At 39.0% G+C, this 17331-nt stretch overlaps 1 protein-coding gene across 1 annotated transcript in view; it reads right to left on the reverse strand.

The window, feature by feature from the left end:
• MAP3K5 (mitogen-activated protein kinase kinase kinase 5) overlaps window positions 1-17331 on the reverse strand; it is a 109422-nt gene that overhangs the window by 75187 nt on the left and 16904 nt on the right. Inside the window, exon 2 of the mRNA XM_052784456.1 lies at window positions 1156-1295. Within this exon, the coding sequence (XP_052640416.1) occupies window positions 1156-1295 (140 nt within the window). The remainder of the gene's footprint in view (window positions 1-1155; window positions 1296-17331) is intronic.

Genomic DNA, 17331 nt, shown 5'->3' on the forward strand with positions numbered 1-17331 from the left:
GATAGGTCTTTTGTCATTAGCAGTTTTATTTTTAGGGCTTTTATCTGTATACATTTTGTGTTGCAAAAAGAAAGGAAATAATGGGATTGCAACCAGTCCAGTTGGCCAAGAAAATCTGGAGGATTCTTATCCCTCAGGAAGAAACTGATTTACTCAAGGTATGTCCCTCCCAATAGAGGGCCAAGCTGCAAATAATGGGACAGAATCAAAACCAAATATCCTGCACTAGCCAGAAGCAGTGGAAGCAAACGCTTCATGAGAGGCAGCAGTGCCCAAATTGCAGTCTGACTCACCAAGCTGCTTACTTAAAATGCTTTTCATCAATGCCTAGAATGGAAGTGCAATAGCATAAAACACCTCCTCATCAGAGCCAATGAATCTGAGGGAGGGGAAGTAATTGAAAAGACTGCCATCCAAGTTGTCTGCCCTCCTCCACCCCCATGGAAGTTACTAAACCTTTAGTAGAGTTGCAGGAGGAAGCAAGTAGCAACTCCTTGGCTGACACAATTCACAGCCCCATAAATTATCTTAAACCACCATCCTGCCTTAAACCAACCTACCGTATCATGAACTGCAGCCCTGAGGACCAGGCACAAGTTTTATTTTTACTAACTCTGCTACATTGCTGGTAATCTCCAGCACAGCAATCCTGCAGGTACCTGATGTAAACAGCTGTAACTCAGCAAGACATACCAGAGGCCATCTGGGGCCCCATCAGATTTGGCAGAAAACTGCTACTTTACACAGGAGCTAAAAAACTTAAGGATTATTTCATTGCCCCCTACACACTACCATTCTCACCCGATTGTCATTACTGTAACAATTTACCCCAAACACCAGTAACTCCCTTGAATGACAAAACCATGTATTTAATTTCTCATGTCAAATGTGTCAGACTTCTGTTTCCGTAAAGAGCCATTTAACACCTAGGTATTTAACTGACTGTGATAGTCATCTAAATCTTTCTCCTGAGAAAACTAAACTGAGTTTTTCAGCATTTCACTGCAGACATGTTTTCCAGGCCTCAGAATATTTTTGCTATTCTTTTGTGAACCACAGGTGGCATCTGTATTTCCTATGGAAACAGAGAACCTATTTCAAGAGTTGGACCAACTGTGACTTGCCCTCACCCCCCATTTTTCCATTCAGAGCTACCTTGAGTGACTGCAGAGACTCCGCGTTTGTATCACAGTAGAGGATAATGTTGTTAGCCATGCTGAAGCTCTCCCTGACTCCCAGATGGTAGAACAGGGAAGGCTGACGGAAGGCATCACTCATCTCTACGACAGCAATATCTGCAGAGAGAAATGAAAAATTTATTGTCAATGCCACACATTTCTGACAGCCAAATACTTCTAGGCCATGCCTCTGCACACAATTTGCTTTGATAAGATGACCCAATTTTAAGTAGAAAATAAGAGATCTAGAGGGATTTCCCCATTTGAGCTGTTATGTCTGAAATTTGAATATAGTTGGCAGGATGTGGTTTAATTTTTTTCTCTTTTCTTTCTTCCTTCCTTCCTCCCCCTTTTTTTTCTTTAAATGAGACCTTTATTTCCTCAGGTAAAAACACCACTAATCAAGAAAAAGCAAGAAGTTCATTTAGTGCCTTGGAGGATAAAATCTGTTTGGTTAATCTCCACATGATGACTGATGACCTTATGAAAAAAAAAAGAAAAAATTACATTGGATATGTATTTTCACCCTCTGTGCAAGTTGCAATAAAAATTCATGCAATATATTTACATCACAGAAGAACATACTGTATAGATACTGTATTAGAAGTTTGGAAGAAAACAGCTGTAAACTGAAAGAAAAGCAAAAGTAAAGTTCCAATATAAATTACCATTCAGACCTATTTTGATTCACGTAGGACTAGAGAGAAAGAAAAAGGCAAGGTACAGCAGAAGAGAAGGAAAGTGGGAGTGAATATGTAAAGCCATAGAAACCCCCATATAAGTAAGAACTTTATTGTGCAGAGAATTCTGTTCACAATAATTTTTTCCTGCATGAATAAAATGAAGCATATGCACAAATGCTTACAGAACAAGGAATGTAGTCCACAATTTCTCTTAAAACGTGTGTTTCACTTGCCCAGATTCATACCAAAGTAAAACAAGAGGCAATTACAAAGTGGCAGCAGAAATAGTTAAGGCTTCTATTATAACAGGCAGCATATTTCTACTGCAAGAGGCTTGTGGGATCAAGAGAACAAAACAAGAAAACTGACTCATCTCCACCTCTCCTGCAAACACCCTTCTGTCTCTTCACCCAATTCAGTTTTTATCTTTCTTTCAGAATTTTTCTCCCCCCCCCCCGCCCCCCAAGAGAAATGTACTTCTGTTAAGAGTAGAACAAAAAAAGCAGCCTGGCTTCCAGTGTCTCTCCCTGCTTTCCCATTCCTACAGATGCTTTTATGACAGAAAAGACAGATAGCAAGACAAGCTCTGTATGCAAAAAGCTTATGTACCCTCAAGTTTCTCTACACTAATTGACCTAATAAGAGATTCTACCTCAAACCACAATTTTTCACCTTGCCTAACTACTTAGATCATCAAAACTGTAATGAAGATACTCAATAAAAGAAAAGCCTTGTGGACATGCTCTCAACTGGGAGGGCAGTAAGGGTGTCTCTCCAACTTGTTGAAAAGTAACGTCTTTGAGACATCTACTTTTCAGCCATACTTTACTGTAACTGGCCTACAGGCTTAGAAATTATTAAAAAGCTGAAAAAAGGATAGATACACACGGGGATGAACAGACAACATCTGCTTATACAAGCTTAGGCTCTTCAGGAAACAAGATTAAAAGAGGAGACTAACATGGTATAAAAAAAAGGGAATTTTTTTCCCCCTCAAAAAACTAATATTAAAGTATGTTTTCTAAAAGTTTCAAAATTTGTGTTCTAAGAATCTCCCTCTGTCCAATTTCACATAAATATCTGCAGTGTGGATTCCATCAAATACATTTTATTGAAGCAAAGAAGGCATTGCTAAGACCACACATAAACTGACTTCCATTAATTTTAGGAAACAGACATCACAAAAGCCAAACAAGAATGACACTATTGGTACTATATTTTGTTTGGGTGAGATTAGGGCTTGTTTATTTCCTTTAGGAAGTTGCCATAACACAAGCTCTATTTTTAACTACTCTTACTCATATAAAAGTCTAGTCTTGAGCAACTGTAAATCTATGGTACATTTCTGTTACACTGACCAGGAGGAAAACTTGCACAACTTGCCATGACTTAATTCTCAAATCTTGCAAGATAACGTGCTCTCGTTAGAGTTGCAAAACTAAGATTAAGAGAAATATTACTTTAAAAAGAAAAATAAAGTGATAGCACTAGATCGAAGTCAGAATACAGAAAATACTTTAGAATTCCTATGTTAAAATGGCAAGTTCCCAGGCCCATGAAGAAAGAAAGAATAACTCTTTAAAAAAATGATATGTGTGTGTGTATATATAATGCATGTATAAATATATTGTCAAGATCAGCTGGCCAAATCCATTTAACACAATCTGACTCAGGGCCACACTGCAAGAAATGTTCTTGGGTCCTGTCCTATCCCTATCATAGCAATACAAAAAAAACGCAAACAAAAGACTTGAGTGACTTAAACAGAGGAGGGAAGGACCAAAAGAATAAGGAAATATTTGTAAGAAAAACTACACTAAGACACTGATATAAACTCTGTTGTGATACTTGTATTCCTTATGTAACTAAAGACGATCTCTTTCCTTTACATGTTAAGACTTTGGTGAAATCCAAGTCTTCTGGAAAATCTCATTTGATAAAGCAATATCTTCCTTAGAATAGGTCCAACTTCTGTGAAGTTCTCCTTGCTCTAGCAGTTATGTATTTTAAGATGAAGATGTCGTTCATGACAGAGATCATATTTCTAAAGTCCAGGTTAGCACTCAGGGCTAGTATCACAGTTTCCAAGGGGAACAGCCCAATTCTTACCTGCAATTCCAAGAAGCCACAAAAAGTATGCATCCTTTTGGGATCCGGTGTCTATCCAGTAAAAAAAAAAAAAACCAACCCTATACCCTAAACCAGCTCTTCTGACAGACTCATTTCTGACTATCTTCTTTCACAACATCAGGAGAGAAACTCCTCTGACCAAAGGAGGGATAAGTGTATGGAGCACTGGTCAGAAGTTCAGAAGTCAAATACAAAGCAGCAAATGGAAGCTCCTAAAAAAAGGGTAGTGCTAATGATTCCTGTAAAGCACCTGAAATGTACTGTCAAGTACACTACAAAGCAGCTAAATACTATATTCAATTACATAAAGTATGATTAGAACTTTAGCAAAGCTGAGCAAGACTGATGGTTTTCAAGACAAATCTGAGTCAAGTAAACATACATTAAAATTCTCCCTAGTTCTGAAGAGCCCAGATTCAGCTAAACCCAAAAGAACTACTTGTTCATCAGTACATAAACTGCCAGAATCCCATTTATCAGGCTCTCAAACTCTTATTTCCCCCAGATGAAATTAATCTAATACCCTGCTGCAATGAAAGGTTGTATTTTCCAGTGAATGGAAAAATGTACCTCACAAGTGGCAAAATGGTATTTCACTAAAAGCGGAATTATCTCTACAGTTACACTGGAACAAAATCCACTTACCAAAGTATTTGCAGTTTCGGTTTCAAGTCAAGTAAAACAAAAATTGGCCAAGCACAGGAATCAGAGTAGAGCCCTCTCAACACCTAAGCCATTAGGATGAAGCACTCTGAAGACCGGAGACTGACAATTCACTCCAAATGCTCTTGCACATCATCTATGTCACAGCAAAGAAAGTCTGTTCAGGCTCCAGCAGACTAATGAGCAAGGTGGGTATGGAGGCACACTGTGCAAAACAGGAGCCAGAGACAGGGAAGTGGAACAACTGCAATTCTTGCAACCCCACAGGTTGCAGGAAAGAATAAATTTTATCCCTTACTTTGGTCTCAGGCACAAGATTAAATAAATTAAAATGGACCTGGTTACAGATCACCAATACTATTTAAAGAAAACAGGGATAGTATGGTCTTCGCCTTTGCTAGTCTTATACTAGTCTTATACAGCTAAAAAGTCTTATACTAAATCTTACAATAAATTATTGTGTCTTGCTAGTTTATGAACAATAAAGTAAGTCTAGCCATAACCTTCTCTCCCATCTCCTTAAACAACTGGCATGCCTACACAGATGTGACCAAAGTGTACCATAAGCATGAGACTAGAGCTTAGCTCTGGCCTAGGCAGCAGAAGCAGTATAAACGCAGCAGCAGGCAGTTCAGTAGGCTCTTGGTGCCCGTTTCCTAAACCACCCCGAGCTCTACCTGCCTGCTGACAGCAGGCAAGCTGCCTGTAATGAAGCTGCCTACCTACACATTAGCTGGTTAACCATACACTGAGCTGCATACAGCCACAGAACCGTCACACTCTATGTTATTAGGCTAACATCTATACCAACAATAGCTTGAAACACGCCGTCACATGTTCAAGAGAACAAAATATCACTACACTGGAAATCAGCTTCTTATTACCCTGGGAAAACAGATTCATGTGATGGAATTGGAGGCAGTCGACTTGACCCATCTTGCCTGAGAAGCACGGGAAGAGGACACATCTCTGTGAAGCTTGACATATATTACAACTGTGTTACCAACAATTCTTACCTGCAGTGTAAATCCACTTCACTCTTTTTAAGCTATCTGCACAAAGACTGAGACCTTCACATACAAAATCTCTACTAAAAAACTTAAGATTATACATGGTAACATGGTCAAGAAGGGTAAATATCCATTAGTGGATATAAAGCCCTTTGCTCTTGGCTATTAGCAATGCCTTTAGTCACCAAGAAAGCAATAAATGAAATGCAGTGGTCAAAGTTCATCCTACTCCTTGTTTAGAATAGGGCAAAGAACATTTAAACAAATGCTCTGAGATTTCATACACATACACCCTACATTTTGATACTACCTGCTTACTACAGTGCTGCCAGGAAAAATAATGAATACAAACAGAGAAGCTATAAAACTAATGAATGTTTATGTTTGCTATTATCTTCTGATTAATTGGTATTAAACAAGTGGCCATTGCCTTACATTCATCGTCCCACAATTAATCAGTGCAAAAGGAAAGCTGATAATGACAACTTCTGAGACAGACCAATATTTAGGGTTCTTTTCCACCTGGGGATTAAAAGACACAGTAAGATACTCTTCTAACAGAGATATAGGAAGAAAACAGCTTGCGACAAAATTTATTTCAGTACAAGTCTGAACACTGAGTGTTTTTCATACTGCAGTAGCAGGTCTCCATTCAGCATCAGAACAATGGTTTTGACAAGCCATGATGACATTTACTATTGGGTAACCTTTCAGAAACAAGCAAACATCATCCTTATCTACTTAAACTTCTTCATGGTTCTCTGTGCTTGGCACATCTTCCTCTTTACCTGGAGACTGCCTACAAGAGGTAGGAAACCTGCTTGGGAAATCCCAGCACCACGTCAGTACAGCTTGGTATTTCTGGTTCAACCATGCAAACCACAGCATCACTGACTTGTCAGCAGCACTGGAATCAGACATTTCCTGTCAAGAGCACCTCATACATTTCCAAGACCAGAAACAATTGATGGGAGCCACTGGGGTGAGAACACCTAAACACAGGGGAATGGCTGACCTCCGCAGGAAGCCCATCCGGCCAAGCCAGTCTGTTGGGAGAGGCTAGCCAGCCAAAGAACTTCATAAAGGTGCCTGAGGCTTGGATATGGGGAAGGAAAAGCGGGTAATGACCGTACAGGCAAGTTAAGTGTGCCATATACTAGAGGAAAAGCACAGTATTTGTAGAAGCTCCAACTGATGTGCAAAGTATGCTCAAGGGCACTAAGACAGAGACATGCAATGGACATGTGCTAGTTCTTATCTAGCGTAAAGCATTGCGGCTCAGGATTCTTACAGTAATCCTGGCTCAAGCAGTCTCATTTTTATGAAATGGAAGCAGAGATCCTGCATCACTGAAGTACAAACCAGAGCCAGTCCTGCAGTCTATCTAAAGTGAATTGTTGAGCACACATTCCCAGTAAATGCAACAGAAGCCCAGCAGTCTGGTGGGTGTCCCTTTCTGGATACTGTGTAGCACAAAGTAGAGCTCGAAATAATTATAGCACCTAATACTTACCCAAAAAACAACAAGTTACTTTTAAATACAACAATACCCTGTTGCCCTCACACTGGTATTAAGCCCTGCTCCCTGAAGAGCTAAACTGAGTTGAACTTCTCTTGAATTTCAAAGTGAACTACTGCACCTAGACTCATAAGCAAAAGGTATGATTTCACTTCAGATAAACTCTTTGAACAGCTAGCTGTTACCGTTAGGGGTGGTCCTGACCCTCCCCCACCTGTTTGTATCAGATCTAGTGTGGTTAATACCCAATGAGACAACTGAGTAAGTCTATCTTTTGGCTTGGAGGGGTGGGGTGAGTGCACAGATCAGTCACCTCGTGGATCAGTTATGTGATCTCACTTCCCACCCACACAATCACTAGGTCCTATACAAAGGAGGCACCAGACACCACAATATCTGCAGGGATGCAACTGAATACCTCCCTACTTCTGCTTAAGATTGAGAGTCACAGATTGTTCCAGTGGGTAAGGAAATCTTATCCTCCATAAGGACATGGATGCAACATCCACTTGTTCAGGAACCCCAGATACATCATCATAGGAGGAAGAGTTCCTTGAGGCACGATACAGCAAATAAATAAACAAACACACACACCCCATTCCACCTCATTACAGATACCAATTAGGCATCTATACCCATACTGACAGACTCTGTATGTGACTCATTTTAGCGCTCTGGAAATCTGCTCAATAACAAAAATAAATTAGCTAATCACTTAAAAAAGCAACCTTTCCTTTTTTTAAAATATTGATAGATACTGATTTCTTGATAGATAAGGTAAGAAAGAAGAACTAATGGTAGCTAATGGATGACAGTGTGGCACAAGAACAAATACAAGCTGTCCCTGTATAAATTTAAACCAGAAATCACAAGAAAGTTCATAACCCACAAATCACAATGTTCTGGAGCACCTCCCCAAATGTTTAACTGATCGGTGGTGTTTGCTCTGCTGTCACATAGCAGCATTGCAAAACTTGCACTCGCTCCCATAATACATTGAGGTGCTTCTTAGAAAAACCTATGTGAATCGATTCCTGCCAACTTTTGTAGCTAATTGGCTCAGATCATTCTCAGAAAATCAAGCGCAAGACTTCACCAAGCAGAACCATCCAGACAAGGAGGAGAGAAGAAACAACTTTTTGTTCATTTGTTTGTTTTAACAACAGTTATTGTAGACTGAGAGCCTCTGAGTGAAACCCTGGCCTTGTTGACTGCACTATGCTTCAAGGATGTGAAGGGAAAAGAACCTCTTGCTTTTGTAATCCAAGGCTGATGGGAGCAAAGCAGAGGGTACTTACCAAAATACAACAGCAGAAGCTGGCAACTAACTGGTAACACAAAGAAAGTTCATACAGATGTCAGAAAAGGAATGAGAGGGGGAGGAAAAAATGTAGATGACAAATATGAAAGGGGACTGTGTAGGAATTAACACAGCAAACTACATGGCAAAATCTAAACGGCTAAATCAATGATCTGAAAACAACTGGAATAATACAGAAAGGCTTTCTGCTGAAGAAAAAAATAAAAGAAAGCTTGAGATTCAAAAAATCCACTCTCTCTTGGCCCAAAACAAAGGACCGAGAAGTTAACACATGATTCCAACCCCCAACAATTGAAAAAACCCCACTCCCAGCTTGATGCATGTGGGAGGAACTCAGAATTAGGCAAGAATAAAAGATGACAAGCAAACAAAGAGCCATTTATTTAAAAATAACCTCAATATGCTCAGGCTCGCTGCATCTGTATCAATCCCAGTGAAGCAGGCTGCCTAGTGCCAAGAACACCAAATATTAAATATTATCTCAACTCCAAACTTCGCATTAGAAAAAATACTCTGAGTTCAAAGAGGTAACTAATGAGGCACAGCTGAAGGCTTGAGCACATTGCAGGGCTAGTAAGTGTTAGGACCTGTACCAAATCTTAATGTGTTTTTAAACGATCTACAAACACAACAGCAGAAAAACTCAAGGAAAACAAGGCAAGCTGTAGCAACTCAGTACTTCTAAATGTAGAAGTTTTGTCCAGAGGTTCTACATCACTGCAAATTTTTTTCAATGAAGACCAAGCACTCCTTTGGCCTGGACAAGATCTTAAGCAGACAAAAAAACCCAAACAAATAAATAACAGATAAGGTGGTATCTGCCTTACTATTTTGGTTTATGTTTTCAAGTTATGTGCCTTTAAGACATGAGATGAGTGAGTGATTATTCATTCTCTGGAGAAGAGACTGAGACTACCCAGGAAGAAAGTACTTGTGGGGCCACAGGTGTGCCAACAGAAGAGCTCAGAGAAGAAAGAGTCCTACAAAAAGCAAACAGCCAGGCCTCAGAGGTGATGGAAACATTTCCTGAAGTCTAAAGGGACTGTAGAGTTTGCTACAGCTCCAAAGGTGCAGAGTTCCTTAAAACCAAGGCAGGAAACAACAATTCACCTCAAGGACAGGATGGGCAGGTGGAAAGTTGATCAGAAGTTCTTTTTATCTCTATTTATTTGGTTTTATTTATTTCTGCCTTAGTGACCTGAAGTTTTCTCTACCTAAGAAGAGAAGTATTCTAATAAAATCTGACTATTTTCATTTATAACATGGTTATATATTTGGCTTCTCTGAGCAGCTCACTGTGACAAGAATGTCTTAAGCAGATCCACCTCCAAGCTTCAACACCCAACTCTGGATTCCATGGCAGCAGCTAGAGGGGTCAGATCAAAGCTCTGTTTAGCTCAGTATCTCCTCTCTGCCAGAAGCCAGCAGTCAGTGTTGCAGAGATTGTAAGAACGGGGCAAATAAAGACTGACCTTTCTCAGTCAGCAATCCAGAGACATTTTCAGAAAACTCTTGAGCTACCTAGAAAGCTGAATAGCAAGAACTAATTTAACACTTAATATTGTGTGAATAATTAGAGCTGCTTTTCTTCATATATTTTACTTTGCATTCACTATCACTGAACTTCAGCTGTCCTTTACCTGCCCATTTGCCTGGTACCATAAGACTTTCTGCAATTCTTTATAGTTTTGACCAGGCTGCACACCAGCAAACATTGCCATCATGTTGTTCACCAGTAGGAAGTTTCCAGATCAGCCACGAATCCTCTGAAAAGCCCAATACAAAAAGAAAGTACAGAGCAATCCTTTCACGAGCATATTTTTCTACTGGCAGCCTTGCTTCATTGCAAAACTGATCTTCTGTTCCATTCCTTTAAGAACCCATTCATCTGAAGGGAGTAAAGATATCACCTTCCGTCATTTTGTCTCTTAAAGAGTCTTTGGTAAGGTATCCCGTCAAAACCTTTTTGACATCCCAATATACTGTCTTAAATGGATCACCCTTAAATGGATCACAGGCTCACAAAAGCATGATCTCCCTCTACAAAAAAGCCATGTCAACTCTTCCCTACTGCCAGATTTTATCCATGTGTCTATGCAATGTATTCTTTATTTATATTTTCAGCCTATTTGTCCTATTGGCATTACATTATCATCTCCCTTTCCTATGCTGCCAACACCAACTAAAGTCGGAAGTCATGCACCATAATTAACAGCTCAGCTTCTTTCGGTTGGAGCTCCTTGAGAACTTTTGAGTCATCCTCACATAATTCCTATGAGTTGTTACTGTTCATTTTATCAGCTTATTTTAAAACCTCTTCTCCTGGCAATTTAAATCTGAGGCAGGTCCTCACCCTTGTCCTTTTAAAGAAAGTCTTTCTTAAGATCATAGCAGGAAAGCTACATCTTTCTCAAGTCCTCCTTTTCCATCTTGATTGTATAGGATCCCTATCTTGCTCCCTGTTGGTGAAGCATTCAAGAACACTTTTTTCTGTAGTCTGTCTTTAGCAAATATTGCTCAAACTCTTTTGGAAACTGTCTTACTAAGGCTTACATTTATTTTGCCATAGTTCATTGGTTTTTTTAACTTGTTCCCTCATCTGGACAAAAGTTCTCCTTTCAAAGGGCATCATTCCGTTCCTTCATCCTCTTGGCAATGCCACCTTCTGTGGGTTACTTCAAAATTTCTTTTAATAAGTAGCATGCATTTTGTGGAAGCAAACTTTCCTAAAATGTCTTCGTGCTATCTGAAAGCTTTTCCTCTTTTTAGTTACTCCTTTCAATTTCTTGTTAAGAAGCTTGCCCATTTTTACACAGGTTCTAGTAGAAATGTGATCTGCACCAAGCCAAACTAAAAGGCTAAGACAGACTGAGGCAGAGTGTGGAGACCCTTCTGAAGAAGGCCAGAGCCATGCCCATTAGGCTGTTGAAAAAACTCCAGAAGTGTTTCTAATCTGAAGATGTAGAATTATTTCTTACGACATTATTTTCAAGTCATAGGAGTTAACATTTCCCAACCCAGTGATACCAAAAATGGTTTAAACATAGAAGATTCATGAGCAGCAAGCACAGACTGAAAAATAAATACATGGTTTTTCAAGAATATGATGAACAGCAGCTGGAATGCCTATACAAAATGGAGATCTTCCCAGACTTCTGAAAATTTGGAAGCAGAGGATTCTAAGAGATGTAAACAAACACATTTGTTAAATGTCTTCACTTTGCCAAAAAAAAAAAAAAATTTCTACCCTAAGAAGAAAATATCTCTCATAAATAATATAGTATTTGAGAATTTTAGGCCCCAAGTCTCACCATAACCAAAGGTACAAAATACATCTGCCATCCCTGGTTCTCACCACCCTCTCCAAAAAATCTCTACATTGTAGCATTTTCACTGCTGTGTCTAATGTTTTCCCAGGAACAGAAAGACACTGAGAAAACTAAATGCCCAAGGCCTTAGGAGTGTCATGTGCCATGTTTTCTGATAGAAAACACTGTCACCTCTTAAAAAGCACACAAATCTTTATTCATTAGGCTTGATCCAGAAAATCGTACATTCTTAGTAGCTCTTCTCCAATGTAATCATAACAATTCATATTCTGTTAAAAAACTGATATGAGAAGTCTCATCTGAAGTATCTGATCATAACTGTTAAGCTAGCAACATACCGTGTTGCTTAAACTTAAGGCTGGATCCAGGACTCAGGAATTTAAACTGCTCACTCCTACTTTTTTGCAATTTGTTCTTGAACATTAAGATAAACTCCAAATTCTGTAAAAACCACACAATTTTTCCTCATAGGATGAGAGTCTTTACCCGTGATTCACTGTTAAACTGCAGCACAATGTCACAAGGAACTGTGCAAAGTCATACTTGCATTCCTGACTTGTATGTCAATACGGCTAGAATTTGTCTATGGAACCCATTTGGGAAGCACTGTGAAGGACAGGAGGGGAACTTGTTCTGAAGTGAGACTCTCAATATTCAGTAAATGTGAGTATTTATTATCCCCTATGCTTAGGGGTGCTGAAATAAAATGTAAAACTGTCTAGACAGCATAGAGTAAAGAAGAAAAAAAATATATATTTTGCACATACTAGTAGTCACAGAACGAATGAGCCAGCACTGTATGCTACTGCAAAAAACCTGCCACATTCTGTACTGTGTGAAGGGGAGTTTCGTATGAAAAACACAAGATGTCATTATCCTCCTCTACCTGGCACTCAAGAGATGTCAAATGAAATACTGTGCACACTCTGGTGCATAACTGAAGGAAGAAAGTCAAACTGGCAAAGTATCTAGAAGACAGGAACAAAACATGAGAGTGAGAAGAGATTTAAAGACACATGATTAAGGAGGAATGACTGAATACTAAAGTTGTTTCATCTATGAGAAAAAAAAAATTATTGCTGGACACATCATATGATAACATCTCACTGCATAAAAAGTTGCTGCCAAACAGAAGAGCAATTAAATTTTCCTGTGTTTGTGAACAGTAAAAGAAAAACAGGACTAAATAAAAATTTACTTTAAATTAAAGCATAGAATAACATTGTAGGTTTTGTTTAAACATCTCTTAGAATACGTTTGCTTCCAAAGTAAAGAAGACTTGGAAGAGATTTTGGGGAAAACCAGTCTATCTTTAAAGGCAACTGTGTCCTTGGGGGGGGTTGGAGGAGGTTGAAGACTCCTTGCTACTGGAAATTTCCAATAACAGATTGGATTCCTCATGGTGGGGTGGGGGCATCAATTAGCAACTCCATGGACTCCCTGCCAACCCTACATTCTTCTATGATTTGTATTGCCCTTTTTGTATTTACAAGCCACACTATTCTCATTTAACAAAAACCATACTGCACTGCTGCTTCTGACTTCATGCGATTAGGATGCTAACTTTGTCAGTTTTCTTCACATTTAAAATGCATTCGTGACAATTTAATGATGCTTAAATCAAATAAAATAGGAATGCTTTTATGTCAGTATCTACACTGCAGGTATTCCAAACAGTCTGCATATACAGGTCTGATTTAGTACATTTTGATTATATATCAGAGGAACTTTCATGAAATACAGAAATTAACATTTACAATAAAGAAGCAGACAAACACACACCTCCAGCAGCCTGAGACCTCATTTTATTTACTCTTTACAAGACAGTGCTCTTATCAGGATCGGATGGATGAAAATGGGCAGAGAACCCCCCTTTCAAATTTCTGTGAAATGAAAAGACAAAATGGAAGATTTGTTCAGACCATGCTCAACTGCACTCTAATTTGTTTCAGCACAGAAAGAAAAACGCACAAGAGTAAAACAAGATGTCCCATGGAAAATGCTCCTTTTACTCCAGCCTGTTCTAGATGTCTCTGATGTACTTTCAGTGTTTTTGCAGAAATGAACTGCACACACATCCCAACCAAAAGAAGTTCCTAGAGGCACCTTCTACAAAACCTTCCTCATATGTCTGAGTTACAGTAGGACAGTTACACTGTAGGAGGGGTAGTGAAGGATGTTGCCTTCAGAAGTACTCCAGATTAACCAAACTTTCTTCCACTTAAGTCAAAGACAGTTACTGAAGGACAAAGGAATTAAGTTACTGATAAGAACTTTTAAAAACAAAACAACCCCTTCCCACTGGCAGAAAATTGTCCCAGGGCAAAATATCCTGAGGTTTATTGCCATTTGAAGAGCCATCCTTAGTTTGTATCCTTTACTAACAACAGCTACATCAACAGAAATCCTTTTTACACTGCTTGTATCCACCTCCAACATATCTACAGGCACCGCTTTAACCACAACGAGAAAAACATAGTTGTCAGAAACTGGACTGTAAAAACGTGTGTGCTAAAGCATCCCTAGGGACATCCCCACTATTACAAAGCCTAGTCACCAAGAAGAAATCAAGCTAAGATGAGCTTCATTTCACTGGAACCCAGGTTGCCTCAAGTACCTATGAGGTCCCAGCACATCCTAGGGAGGTCCTCTCAGACACACTCATCAGTGGACCCTAGTCCCCCTCCTCCTGATTCTGCTTTACAGGTCAAAATTCCAGGTTGCTGGAATTCATACTTCAAAAAACATGAGCTTAAACACTGAATTCCCTGGCTTTACTTTGAAGGTGACCCAGAAATTAAAGATGCCAGAGAAAAGCATCCTGACAGGAGAGCTCCCAGAGCTCTGCTGTGATGAAGCTAAAGAGGCCATCCAGGCAGCCACACAACAGTGCACAGAAAACACATCCCAGAGCCAATCTGGCACTACACTTATGGACAGTCTTCCTGCTATTTCAGATGCCAGATCCTCACCCAGTGTAAACCAGTGCACTTCTGTGAATCAGGTTATATTAGCTGATAATCTGGCCCCACCTGGCATTAAATAGGTCAGCCTTGTCCCTCATCATCATTTGCATCTATTCTGGAAAACATTTACAATTTCATTTGTCTAGCAAATTAGTTAGAAAATTTACATCGTCTGTCAATGAACTGTGTCAGTTTGGTCTTAAGGGGAGCAGCATTATGTCAGATCAAAAAGTCCATCTAGTCCAGGATCTTATCTCTACCACTACCAACAGCAGTTATTAGGGAAAAGAAACAGAGCAACTGCAGAGCCAGCTGGTACCTCCTTAAAGCTTCTGGAAATTCAGTATCCTGAAAAGCACCCGAGTCATTTCGTGTGTCCACCACATATAGTAGGTCTCAGCAAACTCATCCCTCATGAATTTTAGTCCTTTTGAAGGCTGTTTAATTATGTGCTTGTATGAAAAAGTGCTTCCTTTATCTTCTTCTAAAGTTGCTTGCAGATAAGAGCTAGAAGGCCAAATATTAAAAACGAGTAAGTGTTCCTTAATTATTCTTTCCTTCCCATTCCTGATTTTAAATTATGTCACCTTTCCCTTTGTTTTCCTTCTGAAGAGACCATATCTGTTCAATCTCCATCTGCATGGAAACAATTCCATGAATGCTTCTGATAATCTTTTTTTTCCTTGTCTGTGTCTTCCACCAAGTTACAAATTCAGTTTTTGAAATGAGATGAGCAGAGATGCATGCAATAACAAAGCTATGGCACATCACAGATTTATACAGCAAGTGACTTTCTAGTTTTTCCTCTATTTCTTTCCTAGTAACTCCTGACATTTTTATTTATTTATTACTCCCATGAGGTTTTCAGAAATTTATTCACAATAGCTCTAACCTCTGTTAGGCATCCTAACAGATTAGAAAATAAGCACACTGGTGGTGGTGCATTTCCTCCCACGACACATGCTCAGCAGCATTTAGTACTTTTGTGTCTCTGTCTACTAATTTGCTTTTAAAATCAGTCTAGTGACCACAGCGACCAATATTTCTCAAAATAAACCCATATAAACACTAGTTTATCAATTGCTTCATTGCTCACAGGTTTCCAGGTAGTAAAGCATGTTCCTTCCCTACAGGCACAACAATAAATTCACCATCTCTAGCACATGAATTTATTACGATTTATTGCCTACGTGCAATGTCCTAAATATTCACTGTTTAAATTCAAAAGATGATTTCTCATTTTTTCCTATTCATCTGCACCTTACAAAGCCTATTTATGTCCCATTTCAAAGCAATCCTTGAAAAACAGAAAGATATACCAGTCTCTTCTCCCATATTTCATATACCTTATCCATTTCCAGCTCTTCCTTTTAAAAAGAAAAAATAAAAATTAAAAAAAAAAAAAAAGAGGGAAACCACCACCACTTTCTTTCATCAACAAAAGCAAGCTACAGAATTACAGTTAAGTTGCTTTTCCACTTAACACTAGTACTGAGGTTTCACCAGTCAAACATGATTTGAAAGCAGGTAGGACAATCTTCCCAGGGTTTGGTCAGACCTTACTGATCCATAAGTTGTAAGCACGAGTTTTGCATGCAGCCCTTGCAATTTAGCAGGGAAAAATCTGAATCCTTTGTACTACCTGCAGCACTCAGCCACACAAATCAATTTACTTCAGTCAACACTGGTAAAGTGCACAGTAAATACCACAGACCTGATTAAACTTAATTTAAAAGATCCCCTGGGCTCCACCAAAAACCCTGCATAGAAAGTATCTACTTCACACAGAAAATAAATTCTCAAATTTAAAGATGAGACTGTAATTTGAAGTATTCAGAAATTAAAAAAACAACCCTCCATCAGAACCTGACATATGTCACTAAAACAGCACACGGCACTATTACTTACTTCTATTGCAACAATTCACAAAAGATCTAGCCGGAATCAGTGTCTCACTTTGCAAAGCGCTCTCCACAGCATGGACTTAAATAATCTTGCCCTGTGACACAAAAGCCTCGAATCCTTTTAAAAATTTAAAGGGCCTTGTTAGAAGCTAACAAGGATGAAGAGTTTATCTCCAGCAGAAAGAAGCAAAGTTGCAGCCTTGTGTACAGTTGCAGACGTACAAGTTTGATTACAGTGCAAGTATTATTGCTAGCTACAAGAAAGTTTGTAATGGCTGTCCTTTTGTAAGTTTCATCTCTCACTGGTTCCTGAGGACAATGATTACAAAAGCTTTGGATAAAATAAAATAGAGCCCTCATCTAGCAAAAAAAATGGAAAACCTGAAATTTTGAGAATGTTAGGCTTATAAAATTTAAGTTAATTTAGAAGACATACTCAAAGCTGAAGCATACCAGTGAGACGGGGAACCAAAGGAACCTTAGTAGATATAGTAGATATATGAATGTAGATAGGAATTGTTTAATAATTATCTAGCTTATAATGAAATTAAAGAAGTTTCAATAGAGGTAGACATGGCCCAAGGGGATGAGAAGTGATGTTTAACGTTTCCATTGTTGAGGCTGACTG

This window comes from Harpia harpyja, chromosome 4 (assembly GCF_026419915.1).
Source record: "Harpia harpyja isolate bHarHar1 chromosome 4, bHarHar1 primary haplotype, whole genome shotgun sequence".
NCBI classification, from domain to species: domain Eukaryota; kingdom Metazoa; phylum Chordata; class Aves; order Accipitriformes; family Accipitridae; genus Harpia; species Harpia harpyja.